The sequence below is a fragment of the Argiope bruennichi genome, chromosome 8 (genome assembly GCF_947563725.1).
Source record: "Argiope bruennichi chromosome 8, qqArgBrue1.1, whole genome shotgun sequence".
NCBI lineage: Eukaryota > Metazoa > Arthropoda > Arachnida > Araneae > Araneidae > Argiope > Argiope bruennichi.
The window spans coordinates 126208090-126223063 of NC_079158.1; the positions used below are offsets into that span (position 1 = coordinate 126208090).

General features: G+C 30.8%; 1 protein-coding gene across 2 annotated transcripts in view; it reads right to left on the minus strand.

Moving 5' to 3' along the window:
* Positions 1 to 229: 229 nt before the first annotated feature.
* Positions 230 to 14974, minus strand: part of LOC129981593 (cubilin-like) — a 134147-nt gene continuing 119402 nt past the window's right edge. For both annotated transcript variants that reach the window (XM_056092500.1, XM_056092499.1), the window contains exons 23-26: positions 13334 to 13588; positions 9295 to 9417; positions 2790 to 3047; positions 230 to 712 (exon numbers count right to left, since the gene is read on the minus strand). In XM_056092500.1, the coding sequence (XP_055948475.1) occupies positions 528 to 712; positions 2790 to 3047; positions 9295 to 9417; positions 13334 to 13588 (821 nt within the window). In that variant the 3' untranslated portion in view covers positions 230 to 527. The remainder of the gene's footprint in view (positions 713 to 2789; positions 3048 to 9294; positions 9418 to 13333; positions 13589 to 14974) is intronic.

The following is a 14974-nucleotide window of genomic DNA, read 5'->3' on the forward strand; positions in this document are numbered from 1 at the left end:
TGTAGAATCTGTATGAAAAAGAGCGGAAATACTTTATTTCAAAACAATCACCAACAAGAAAGTTCTGTATACATGCATGGGAATATTTAAAATGGGTCCAAAAAGTTTTAGGATGTACCTAAATTCAATAACGATTAGCTAAATCGTAATTGAATTTCAAACATGTGTTATATTTCCGAAATGTCCTATGTAGAAATTAACTTTTACTCGAAGAAAAAAAAGTTGTTGATTTTAAAGGGACGGATGAATGCTACATAAAATGTACTTTTGTTCGTCCTGTGTTTGATTATATTTCCTTCAATGATAGATGAATTTCATGCATTAAGCCACTCTAGCAAAACCATGCCTCTATTTTCTTCCCATTCAGAAGACAGTATGATTATCAATCAAACCGATGCATTTTGCTGTATTGTTTTTTTTTACCAAGTGAATCAAAGCTCGATAGTTCTTTAACCACTTGGTGAACAGTACTGTAAAATGTAGAATTTGTTCACGAATTCGTTTTCTGTAGACACTTGGAACCGGGTCTAGTTACTTCTATTCCAGTCAGAACCATTGGAAGGAGTCCATTGCGAACGCCCCTGCCGCCATGGATAGCCTCTGCATGGAATCTGTCGGTATTCCGCATGGAAACCCGGAGCTGAACCCTGATCATCGGTTTCGAAACGTAGTGTAATTTCATTTTCATCTCCAATCGGAAAATCAATTTTCCCTGAAAAAAATTTTTAAACTTGTAAGTTACCCAGATTATATTTCAATTCATCTAAATTTAAATAAACTTTTTGAAAATGTCACAAGATCCTGCATAAATTCAATATTCGATTTCTCTCAGTTGTTTGATTTAAATGAAAAGTGACGAAGTAAAAGACCACAAGGATTTCAGACATGAAAACTGCCCTTAGAAACTAAAAAGAGTTTGCTCATACATTTACATTTTAAAGTGGTTGATTTTGATTCGTTGATTTAATTTAAATTCTCATTTGATGTTTTATTCTTAATTTTAGAGATTTAGGCGTTCATTTTTTTTGTACAAATAACTGAAATAAGCGCACTGATTCAATATGATTGTGGCAGGCTTTGTAAGAAATTTTAGCCCCCCCCCCCCAAAAAAATGTAAATGCTTTCATGATATTCCGTTTTAGCAAGAATTTTATTAAAGTTATTTTTTAATTAAAATGTGAGCTCTTGGGTACGAATCATTATCAATTGCAATATTCTATTCACAATATACAACTTGTATAATATCTAGTTCACTATGCCAAATACAATAATAAGAAATCGATTTCAATAGCTCTGTGAATATGTTTATACAGTATTAAAATAGAAAAATATATAATCTAGTTTTGTATTTGACATAAATCTGATTAGGGGCACAGTTGAAAATTTAACAATAACCAATTTAGGATTGAGAAAGCATTGTAATGGTGACTTTACTACTGCCTTCTAACGACGGTAGGTGTATTTAGATCTTGAGGGAAGATAACAGATAACAATCAACATTCATATGAGGTAATCGAAACAAATGCTAAAAGGGGAAAAAAAGATACTAGTTGTTTAGCCTTGTCTGCAGCGCCATTCTTTCTGTAGTGGCGAAATGAAAAACCTTTCAGTTCTAGTTCAGAGTAACGGATGGACACGGTAGGGAATGATGCTGTTTTGTTAAGCAGAAAAGAAAATTTTTATCATTTACTAAGCGAATATTTAAACAGTATCTGTATATCCGTGTTTTGTATTTAGTGCGTTGTGATGTCACACATTTTTATAAAAAAAAATCAGGTTATTTACATAGTTTTTTATTAATACTTATTAAAAATTGCCAAGATTTTTAAAAATATATTCATGTTGATTTTATAATAAAAGTTTATAAATGAATGTCATTTTAATTATTGAGTTATAGAATTATGCTGAAAATATTATATTGTCTGTGAATCAGTATTCATTTGAGTTGTGGCATGAATTAGTAGGAAAATTTGTTTGAAATTTTCATGAAACTTAGAACAGATACTTTGATGTGGAATTCGCTGGGAATCATTCAGTGAAAAAAAGTGAGATGAAAAAAGGTGAATTAGTTTACCTTTTAGCAGAAATTATTGCCAAGTTGGTTATTACTAATTAAAAAAACCTCATAGCAAAAACCGAGCTATCGCATATTATTCTATAGGTACAATTTTAAAAGAATCATCACTGAGATGCTATGGCCCTTAGCCAGATATTCTCAAGAATAATAATTCTTTTATTTGTTGTCTCCATTTGATTTCAAATGGAGACAAAAGTTTATTTTGCAAAAAGTTTATGAGATCACATGTTGACCATCGCATTACGCGCCTGTGCGTTACAGATGATATGGAATTGTAGCCAACCACCTATCTTATTAGGCGGCCCGTTTTCTACTACAGTGAAGAAGAAGTTCATCTAACCAGATAGATTGCTCGAATATCAGAAGTGAGTCGCGGCAGCCAACGAGTGAATCAAGAAGAGATACGATTACATCTGTTGTATATTAGAAGTAACTTCACTCCTATTAGTTCATGTGGCGCAGCATGGCCAAGCCTGGCCCTTGCGCCATTAAACCCTACAAACCAACCAACCAACCTATTAGTTCATGATTATACTAACATGTAAGATGAATCAGTGGCACACAAATGAATCAGTGGCATATTAAGCAAATATTCGCAATATAAAATTTTGAATAATATAATATCGCAAAATATTGTATAATATTGTGCAACAAGTTGTGCTACTCGGGAAGGGAAATGGAATATGGCATGCATATGTTATAAGTTGCTTACTTATTTTTCCCTTCAGGACACTTCCACACAGCCTCTCTTCCTCCTCTCCTTCCACGATGAGGGCATCCCCAGAACAGGAGGGTGTCTCCTGCAGTTGGAAGTCGTGGAAGAAGATCTCCAGCCCGCAATACGTCTTGGCTCGCTGGAGGTGGTAGGTGCACTTCAGTCCGCTCGGATAGTTCATAGGGTAGTCCGGACTGATGAGGTGGCCACGATTCTCCTTCAGGCAGTGGTCGCACATGCGGGTCGGAGGAGTGACTGGAAGAATGTAATCTAGATTATACAGTGTTTCTCTTTTCTTTATCAATAACGGATCGGCAAAGCCTTTTGAATATAGCTTTTGAACCAAGCAATTGAGCAAGAAGTGCAGAACTGTATGCAAGGATCACTAAGTGCAGCATGTATGATTACGCGATTGTTAAAATTAAACTAATCATGAAAACAGTTTTTAAGAATTAATAATTTAAGAATTGTTACGAAATATTCAGAACTGATTTTTCTCTCAGTCCAATAAAATGACATTCCGACTCAATTTATTAATGCAGTACACTACGGAGTATCCAGCTCGTGACTATTCGGCTCAGTACTATCCGGCCAAGGTTTTTTGTTATCATAATTAAATGAAGAACGCAATGCGTTGCATAGACAACATTGCCAAGGCATTAGAAGCCGGCGTTTGTTACGATCCTCTTACGTGTCCCGGATTATAACTTGCACAGTACGTACAGTATTCGTATATTGTCTTTGAGTATACTTAATGCTTTTTTAAGTGAAACACAACGAAGATTTCGAAATGGGAGATAAAAGGAAAAAGTTGCAATGACTATGGAGGAGAAATTACGTTCTATACAGCGACTAGACAGCCAAAAATATAACTTCGGAGTTAGGAGTACAGAGGGGAGCAGTAACAAAGTACAGAGGGGAACTGATAAAAAATCAGGCAGACATTGAAAAGTGGCGTGTTGCACAGTGGAATACAAGTAAGAAAAACCATTCGCATTGAGATAAATGGAGGGCTTAGTACTCAATGAGAAAATACGTATCATAACAGCATGCTTTGGTATAAAAAGTCTGTCTTCTGGTATAGGTGGACAAAGAAATGAGTTCATAGAAATCTGGCCTCTCCTTTCGCCCCATTAAGCCGGATACTCGAGAGTGTACTGCATATACATACGGCGTGAATTGGTTCATCCTTAAAATAGTTGAACAGACATATATTTTTATAAAGTTAAGAGTAGTTTGATGAAAACATATTTATTAAAAAGAAGATTGTAAATTCTTTATTTCAATATTGTTAATTTTCTACAATATTCAGATTTATTACATATATTACATTTTGAAATTTTTATAAATGTTAATCCTGTAATTTGTTGACATTTCTTATAAATAGCTCTTTAAAAAATCCTATAGAATAAACTATTATTTTTAGATGTTTCCGAAGCTTTCTTTTCTTAAAAATATTAACTATCTATCCATACTTTAGAAAATCATATTTTATTTTATTATTATGCTATTTACTTTTCGATGAGCTGCAATTGTGAAAAAAATGCCCTTTAGGATAACTTTTTTCTTTGACTAGAAATTTACTACGTATTTGTTGTAAGGTCAGACTTCGGGTTAATGCCTGTTTCACTTAAAAAAAAAAGCAAAAAACCATTGACGCATTTTTTTCACGCCTCGTTGCGTCAATAGAAAACACGCCATCTCCTATTTTTTTTACTCCACAAGTGTCTATCTACGTCGCAGCTTAAAAAAAAGCTGCTATTCCACAAATAGAAAAAAAATCCTCCATCTGAAAGGTGAAAGAACAGGTGTATAAATAATGAGCACCGTATTTTTTATGGGTTTGGTGAAGAACGATGTAAAAAGACAATAAATAAATAAAAAACAATGAAAGGTTGACAACAGACGGTGCGATATTTTAAGTGATGCCATTTTCACATAAAAGATTATGTTATTGTAAATATTTTGTCTCTGTTAATCGCGTTTGTCACTTTTGACGTAAAATAGTAATGCCAACAAATTTTTCTACTGATTTCTTAAAAATATTATTGTATTCGTGATAGCGTACGGTATTTGTTGTGCTGCATCTAGATTCATTTTGAAAAGCTGAAAAGAGGGTGAGCTTCAATTTTTTAAGCAGTTACTTAAAAAAGTAAACTTTCAAAACGTGATTAAATTACTGAAGTGGCTTGATAACATATAATGAACAATTAAATTTATTAGGTGCTTGCATGTATTTCAAGCAGCGACATCTATTGGTAAATAAAAGAAGTATATTAACGACAATGGTTTTGGGTAACTTTATTGTTGTCATTTTGTAAGTTTTCTATTAAGTATTATTGAATTATTCAGTGTATAAAGACTTCAATCATGGAACACTGCAAATTACATTTTCGACATTCGTTGTTTTTATTTTTTTGTTTGATTTGAAGAAATCTGCTGCCAAAACCCATCAGATACTTTTAGAAACTTATAGTGATGCTGTTCTGTCATATTCCAAATGGAGGTTTTGGTTTCAAGGATGTAAGAGTGGGGATTTCGATGTCAATGTCAAAGAACACCCTGGGGGGGGATCCAAAAAAATTGAAGACAATCAATTGCAAGACTTATTGGACGAAAATAGGAAAAAGTTGTAGAAAATGAGGGAAAATATTGATATATATTGTACTAGTTTTTCTAAATAAATGCATTTTTAAAGTAAAAAATGATCAAAATACATGCAAGCACCATATACATACATCTAAAAATAAAAATGATAAACTCTATACCTAGCATTAAGTAGGTGCAGAGCAGCTAAATTATCCGAAGACTGATAATTAATCGTTGAACAGGCCACAATGAGAAAATTATAGTAAATTACGGTGATATATAACATTAAACTAGCTGCAAAATATATTTTCAAGGCATACTATAAAAAAAAGATCATTAGTGCAAATAAGAACTCCTATAGAGAAGACTAAGATGCTCAGAAATCAAAGTTTTAAATGTCCAGATCTTCCACGTAATTTTTGAAAGAAAAACGTTAAATGGTATATAGTCTTATATAAAGTCATGTATTCAGGAAACAAAAAGAAGTCCGGATCTATTTAATCGGAATACTATATTCTCCCTACAACCTGGATCTTATCATAGTTTTCTTTGTTTATATATATATATATATATTTATCTGAAATGAGAGAAGATGGTTTAATTCAACAACAATAAAAATATTTGATCCAAAACGAAGGAGAAAAAAAGATTTTTAGTGCTAAAAATTTTAAATCAGAGTATTTTTTGCAATTTAAAACAAATTTAAAGAAGATAGGATTTTTAGTTTGAAATATCATTGTATGATAATGTTTAAGTTAGATTTTATTTAAAAAAAATTATTTTAAATTTTATAGCAGTTATAACTTTCTCATACAAAATGCATTCTATATCACTGTAATATGTGTTAATATGAATCCAGTAATCAAATCAATAAAATATATTTCTTTAAAAAATATTTAAAAAATTATTAAGAATTATTAAACGTATTCAAATAAAATTAGTATTATTGAAATATTTTCTTTTTTCCAATTTTCGAATGATATTAACATTCTATTTGGTCAATAATATTCTCTGAAATTATTAACGAAGAACATTAAAAAATGTAAAATAATTAAGAATAAAATAAATATGTTGAAAAACTCTTCCTAAATAAGCATCCATTATTCTAAAATTACTGTGTGTTAAAGTTGTAGTTCTTGATTCAACGGTTTGCCTATAAAAAGTTTTAAATGATTTTTCATCACGCTCGTAGCAAATAGTATGTCAGTTAAAATAAAACAACTACCATGCTAAAATTTGATGGTGCCTTTGCTTTTTTCTCAGAATGTGTTTTGGCTTTTCTGTAGTTTGCATTCAGAAACAGCTTTATCATAACTTTAGATTATGTTCTCTTACGAATCTGTAATCTTGCTTCCTTGCAATCTGAATGTCATCGCTGAAAAGAGAGATTTACAGATATTCGTAATCGATGCTGAATGAATGCTAGATCCTTGGCCTTGGCGACTGAATTGGTGATTATATGATGACTATATGATGAATTTGGCGACGAAAATATTTTATAAAATGTAGGAATTTTGTATTATTTTTATTAAGAGAGGAGCATGAGATTTTTATAGAAAATTCGATACCTCTAGGAAGACAATACAAGTAGAGCCGCTCACAGGAATATCAGTTTTGTTTTTGGAATGTTGATCGCGGAGCCAGCTCTCTAGCTGCACTCCGAATGCTACTTTGCTGTTGCTATAGTTTTTCTGTTTGTTTGTGCGTTGTTGATTTCTGCAAAAACATTCTTTGTGCATCCTATGTTTTGTTACCTTTTGTTGTTCGTTGTAGAATAAAGCATCAATATCTCTTTTCAAATTTTTTTGATTCTTTGTATCGTATGCCCATCGGATAGATTTCCTTAACAGTGCATTTACTGAAAATATTTTGAATATCTGAAGATGATTGTGGCCCGAATATATCTTTTTATTCATCAATTTGGCTTAAATCTGATTGCGTGAATAATCTTTATGTTTCTTTAAGCCATAAATCAAAATAGTCCTTAGATTTGTGTTCGTTTCAGCGCAGCCATTAGATCTATGGATTACTAAAATAAAAACAAAACAAAAATAGATACTTCTGACATAGAAAGTGTTCTTTCTCTTTACACATACGTTTGAACAAGATTACTTCATAAAAAGTTTCTTCTTTCTAATGAAAGTCTCTTTATTTGAAGTTTCATTTTTAGCTTTTGTTAGTGAAAATTTCTTATTTGTAATTCTATGAATGTAATAAAAAATTACTGGTAGAATTTTGGTAAGGAATTCCATATGCACGTGAATATCGCTTAAAATATTGATTTTTTTAATGATGTATTTTTCACATAAAAAGCCGATTAAGCAAACAGTAGAACCTCGATTATCCGAGCTGATTATAGCCGTAATCACCGCGGATAATCGGAAACTTGTCAATAGACTGATACTAAACAATTTTAAATTATAAACTCTTTTCTTTCATTAATAATCAAATTTCTTACAAGATAATTCGTGAATGTTTTTTGATTTTCAACGTTTCCTTTGCATTTTCCTATTACATCTTTAAGGGTTTCTCAAAAGAATATTTTCTCCTCTAAATAATGTGAGATTTTCCAAAAAATTTACTCTGCCTTTTTTTATAAAGAGGCGTGGAATTTTCTCATAATATTATTGGACTTTTTTTAAAAAAATGGAACAATATTTTTTTTTCTAAATAAATTTTCGACTTAAATAAAGTCGCCTTTTGATAATATTAATTTATATGCTTTTGCCTCCTGAAAATTGGCTCACATGACAATTTTCTTTATCTAAAAAAGTCTTTGACTCTAACAAAAAAAAAAAAAAAAAAAAAAAAAAATCCCTGCTTAATCAACAATACATATCTCAATCATTAGAGACCAAAATAATCGAAATTCTACTGCATTAATAGGATAAACGTGAAGTTCTTAATATATTGGAACCTTAAACGCAGTAATATGTATTTAACATCACTTTATATACATTAAAGGTTAACATATGTGAATAGAAATTGCTATTATTACATGTTATTAAATGGCAACAGTCAAGTATGAGCGGCTATACGAACGTTTAATACTGCTTCATTAAACGTTTTAACAGCTGCAGTTAATGCTTCGCTAATTAATGAAGTTGCAAAATTTTATTAAAAATACTCAGACAGATTACATCAAAAATGATCCACTGAGAAAAAAAAAGTCAGCAAAAAATCAAATAATAGGCTTCAAATAAAGTTTAATTTAACGGGGAAATGGGCTTAACAATTTCCTGACTGGTCATCGCAGTGACTTAACTATAGGAATTTATGACCATATCTTCAAAAGCTATTATCTAAAAAAAGGTTTTCATATTTTCTTAAAAATATTAATCTTATCTTATTATCATTACCTTAAAAATCTTATGTAAAAAATCGCCTTTTTAATGATATTTGTTTCATTTCTGTAAATAATTTTCTTTATTTTCAATAAATTCTTTAAATGTATTACACAGTTTAAAATAATTGGTTTTTAATGTTATGAAATTCAAACTCAGCTGTTAAAGTATTTAATCGTACGCTTCTATTAATGCTAAAATTAAGATATAAAATTACTTTTTATGAACGTTAAATACAAAGTAAGATTTTCACTCTTGCCTTTATTTCACAGTATATACATTTTGCAATTTGCACGCACGCTATTTGTTTGGACTAATTCAATTAAACTCGCGTTTTTCGGTCTCATCAAATACAAAAATGAATTAAAACAATATGCTTTCCACATTAATATTAAACATATAAAAATTCAATAAGGAGATCGAACAGGCTGATCACCAAAGATGGCCAGTAATTTTAAAGAATTCAAATAATGTTTCCTCATTCCTCTTTACAGACACTTTCGCGACAAGTGATCCATCTGTTTTTATTACTATAGTTCATGAAGGAATGTCTGACAGGAAAGAAGTACCTGGCTTCCAGGTGGTTCCACAATCCGAACGTTGCCGAATCTTGATTGCAAACCCACTTCTGGAAGTTCCCTTGTCGGAATGGAAGGTGAATTTCATTTCCAGATTTTCGAAAGGAATCATCCCTGAAACAAACAATGTAAACATTTTGAAAAGAGATTCAATAATATTGTATGTACGAAATGCGTGACTTTTATTTTTCTCTTTGCATATGCTTACACTTAGAAATAAGAATACTTAAAAAGTGTTCGTGATTTTGAACATTGTTCTTATATGTGTTTCAGAGCATAAAGATCTCATCAATATGACTTAGATTACAGTTAAAATGATAATGATTGTTTTGGTTTAGATTACAGTAAATTAAACGCAAATATAAATAACAGTTTTCACTCTAAGTACTCAGAACCAAAAATGGCTATTCCTACCAGTTCAAAGCCGTACGGTAAATTTTATTTTATAGTCTGGGATGAAATTAAATCGTACGCTTGGCGCAGTATGGCCAAAAATGATTCTTTCCCCAATAAATCCAACAACATAGACAAAGGCACACAGACGAAACCGAATGATAGCGATAATATAGGCAGGAACTATGTTTAAGTCCTATGAACCATCACCAGCTAATCTTCACGTAAGAGGGTCCCGTCATTGGTAGGAGGTAGCAGACACCACATCATTTCTGTACTCATCAGGGCGTCGAGAACCAACCACCATACCAGAAGCTTCTGACTCCACATGTCTGAAGTGTCCCCCGGGAATAGGGGATTGGAAGATTCATTAGAAATATTTCAAAAAATAGGCAATTAATTATTAAAAAATAAATATTGAAGATACTTTTTTTTCTATTATAACCGCCTTTATTTTTTCTTCAAATATTATTCTAGCTTTAAAATCTGATAATTTTAGTTTTAACTCAATTCGTTCTATTTTATTGACTTCATTCTTTAATTTTCGTAGGGATCTTCGATGATTTTTTTTTGTTATTATTTAACCAGTTGCTTGAAAAATTCTGTAAACAGCATACAACTGCAAAAACAGCAATATATATATATATATAATTTTATTTGTTATTTGGAATATAGATACATGATGTTTTTATTAACCCAAAACAAGCTGCTAATGTGTTAGTAAAAAAAATTATTTTCGATTGTTTAATACAATAAATTCTGCTCATACGTCAACAGAGTTATTTCAATTTAATTTTGGAACCTAAATATAGCATGTTGTAGGAAGAAAATAAAAGAGACGAACAACAAACAGAAAAACAAGAATTAGTCATCACGTGTTATTCAATATTTAGCTACATATTTTTTCGTGTGATTGTTGGATTACGTGACTGTTTCCGTTGGGAAAAGTAAGTCACGTTGGCATATCGGGCTAATTTTAACAAGAGAAAACAGAGCATTTCTGAATAGATATACAAATTCCCGTCCAAGTGTAAAACTAGCATTTACAAGAGATATGTTTGTTGCCTTTAATTACAGAGAATAATTTTCTAAAATTAAAAAAAATCGATTTAAATTCAGATAGAATAAGTAAGGGTAATTGGAGCACGAATTTTGCAGATGTTGTCCTTTTTTCCGATTTCGGATATTTATATGAGGAGAAAATAAAGTCCATAATTTATGCGAGTAAATAATCATGTCCTGGAATGTCACTAAACAATAGATTTTTAAAAATTAATTCATTAATTAACCAGTCTTAATTACAGCAAAGTCCATAATTAGCTCAGAAAAGACGAGGCAATCAAGAATGCGTATTTTCAAATCACAGTAACGACCTGATTTGAAGGGAAAGTATTTGTAATGTTAAGAAACTACTATTTATGACCTCAGAATTTATTTTACTGCTCGTCCTTCAAATAGCACTTTTTCGATGTTTTTTCAATAAAAATATATTTTATTTAATAGAATGCTGCATATATATTGCCTAATTAATTTATATCTTCAATTTGGTGTAATTTATCATCATTCTGACCCCTATTTTGCTGGGAAAAGTTGGGAGAATAACCTTTATGGAAATAGAAATGGCTGAACATTATGAGACAAGGAAGTGAAATCTATAATATTCAGAAACTTATTTTGAAAGGAATAAGGACTAGTAGTTCAATTCAATAGCAGAAAACAGATCACCCATTTCAAGTAGAATCTCAAATTGAACTAATTTTTCTTCTGACATTTACGTTATCTGAAAAATCTTATCTACTTCTTGATAAGTTCTAATGGTATAACTGTTATCTGATTCCCGGCAATCGTAAACTATCATTAACCATCATCAAATTTTGAAATATTTAGAATGGTACTTTTTTTACCTGTCACATTCAGTTGATTCACCGTCAGCTTCATCAATCCTTCAGATGAACAAATAATGTTCATTCATTCGTGTATTTTAAATATAATCCAGTAAAATGTACATATTTTTTTGAAAATACAACCATGACTAGAGATGTTATTTTCTCCATCACCAACAACCTCTGTTTGTTATTACCCTACGATGAAAACTGTCAGGGCCAATTGAGAATTACTCTTTTACTTAGGAGAACATTTGAAAATGAAAATTAAATCGTACTCTTAACCGTTATATCCTATAGATTCAGGAAACGTATGACTTATTAGCAACTTATCTTGCAAATGACTGGTTTAAGGAATGAATGATCAATGGCACCTTGAGAAATATTTGGTTTTAGCGTTTTTGATTACGGTTGCAATAAAAATAAAAAACGTTAGAAAATTTCACTGAAAAGAATTAGAAAAATGTTCACCATCTTCCTCTAGAGCGCCTTAAAGAAGAAAATATTTCGAACTCGCTAAGAGTTTAACCTATCTGTAATATAATCACGTTTCCAAATACCTTTATTAACTCTAATTTCATCAAAAGTTGTTTTTTACATAAATTCCATGTAAGGGATATTTCAACAAATAATACCCATGAAATGACGACGGGGGCTGCAATTCATCGCGATGAAATGTAAGAAATGAGCCTATAGTTTTTATTTAGATTATCAATTCATTTATCTGAAAGTGGAATGAGCTGCCATTCGAAAAATGAGTATTGATGATTAAAATCGAATGCATGAGCTGCCAGGTCAATCAACACGTCTTTAAATTGCCGTAAATGATTTTATACCAATTTATTTGACTTTCCAGAAACAAAAGAGCCTTGTAAAATCTCAAGAAGGACATTCATGATTTTGAAAAAGTAATTAAAAAGATCATCTCAGATTTGTTAAGGACAGCACTCTGTTCTCAAAGAAAAATGCAACGAATTTTTAACGGTACGTTTCTAGACGGTCAATAAAATAGAAACGATGCCATTTTTAGAAATTCAAATTAAAATTTTAAAAGCGGAAAAATAATAACTTACTGAGACTGAATTTTTAAATTGTTGTTTATTGGCAGTATCTGAATACAACAACTGATTCTACGTCTTATCTACAGTTCTATGAATTAAAATTTTGCGATGCGTTTCTTATTGAATCATTTGCTCGATATTTAGTTTCACTTATTAAGAAATAACTATAAATGTTTGAGTTGCTTAGTTTTTAACACGAAATAAGTACTGATAAATTTTGAAAATAGTATATTCAATTTTCTGGGAAAAGCTGGATCGGGACATTCATTTTTTTTGTTTGTTTCATTTTGTTTGCTTTCAGTTTATATATTTTACTAAATTTAGTAAATAAATTTAGAATAAATGGCATTAAATTCACCAATGTTCATTCTTTTTTCGATTGTTCATTTGATTCCATTTAATTGATTTAATTGTATTGCTTTGCGCTATCAATTCAATAGTATCAAAGGGCAAATTAATTTCGATTTTTCTCTTCTCATTATCAACATAGTGTAAAATAAATGAATGTTGAAAAGTATTTAAATAAATAGTGTACTAACTTCACATTTTAAGTATTGAAACACAGCTCTTTCTTTACAATGAATGCAATAGTTTTAGAAGAACTGAACAAACATTAAATAATTTTTATGATATTGGAATACGTATTACATTTTATTACAAATGTGAAATCTTTATGCCCTGATAGATACTCACGAGTAAATCCAGCAGGCAGTTGTCCGCAAATCGTCTTGTGTCCAATATCCAAATAATCGTAACTACAATCGGGCCCCTTTTCGACATCAAAATGGGCAAATTTCAACTCCAGCCCACAAATGTCTGGGGATATTTTCTTCACCAAGTATTCACATTGTGAATTGTTAGGATAGTCATTTGGAAAGCCGGGACTTTTCAAAGAAAATTCTTCACTGTCATAGACACCACCACACTTTGGAGCTTCTGGTGTTGCCACTGAAATACACATATATGAATATTTAGAAGCTAAGAAAAAAGAATGAAACAAGTGTTATTGAAAATAGAAATTAACTGAATAAAAATGGATGGCTTAAAAACTTGATAACGGGAACCTTATGAATGTAGTTAATATAATAATGGTGAAGGCTAGAAATATTTGAAATTCTACAATAGAGTCACCATACAACAAGTTTTTGATGATGCAGAATTTGCAACTCATCCAAAGAAGTACCAACCCTATTGGTTCTTTGGATGAAGCTATCTATCACTTTAAGGTCTTGTGGAACAGTTCCTTAGAAACAAGTGATCGCTCTTCTTTGCTGGAATGGCAGTTGCTCTATCCTTTTCCTCCTTCCGCTATCTCTAATCTATCCCCTTTGATTATGACTGGATTTCAAGGAAGAAAATACTACTTCTTGCTTTTGCTACTGAACAAAACTGATATTCATTCAGACATCTTTCAGCATCCACATAACTCTAAACAAGTTGTGTGCAACGTCGGTGATTGTGTATACTGCAATTAAATCGTCACTACTGATCACCTGTATTGAGAAGATTCCAATTTATATAATAAAAGTGAGGACTTAATGGTAAATGAAAAGCTGTGAATAAAGGGAATTGAAATTCGGATTTGTACCAAATTCATATCATAAAATTACATGAAGCTTACTTTTCTCAAGCATCACAAAGCAATAAAAACCGAATGATTACGGATTTTTAATAATTTTCTGAGTATTTAATTGTGTATTAAGTATGTAATATGATACCATTTCTTAGAACACGATGACCAATCTTTCTGTATTAATGGTTTTTTCTTAAAATTTAATTTTTAGCAAAAACTCTTCTTGTAAGAGTCAAAGAAAGCTACCATCTATTTTTTCATTTAAAACTACGAAAAAATTAAGAATAATTACACTGTTTCCTTTTTCGTTAAATATTTATTGCAATCGAACTTTACAATGTGAAACTTAATGTCATTTCAGATTAGGAAACGTCAACAGAACTGTAAAATCGTATACATTTTAGTTTTGTAGAATTCTTTGGAGTAGTTTTTTTTCATTGAACTAATTAGAGGGCAATGGATTCAAGAAATTTCAGCTTCAAGGAACTCTTAAAGGAATAAATGTACCAGAAAATTCGTATTACATGCTTCTTGACCATATAAAATTGTTTGAATTTGTTAATGTTATACGGATCACTTTTTCTTCCAAATATATACTAAAGGCACTTTGCAAATTTTTAAAACATTTTTCTTTTTATAATAAAATATACTGAGACAAATAAATATGTATAAAAGCACAGCTTCTTCAAGCAGCAAATATTGCAAAGGGAAATGTTTGAATACCAGCTTTTTTTTAAAAATCAAGCATTTTGCTTTTCCGT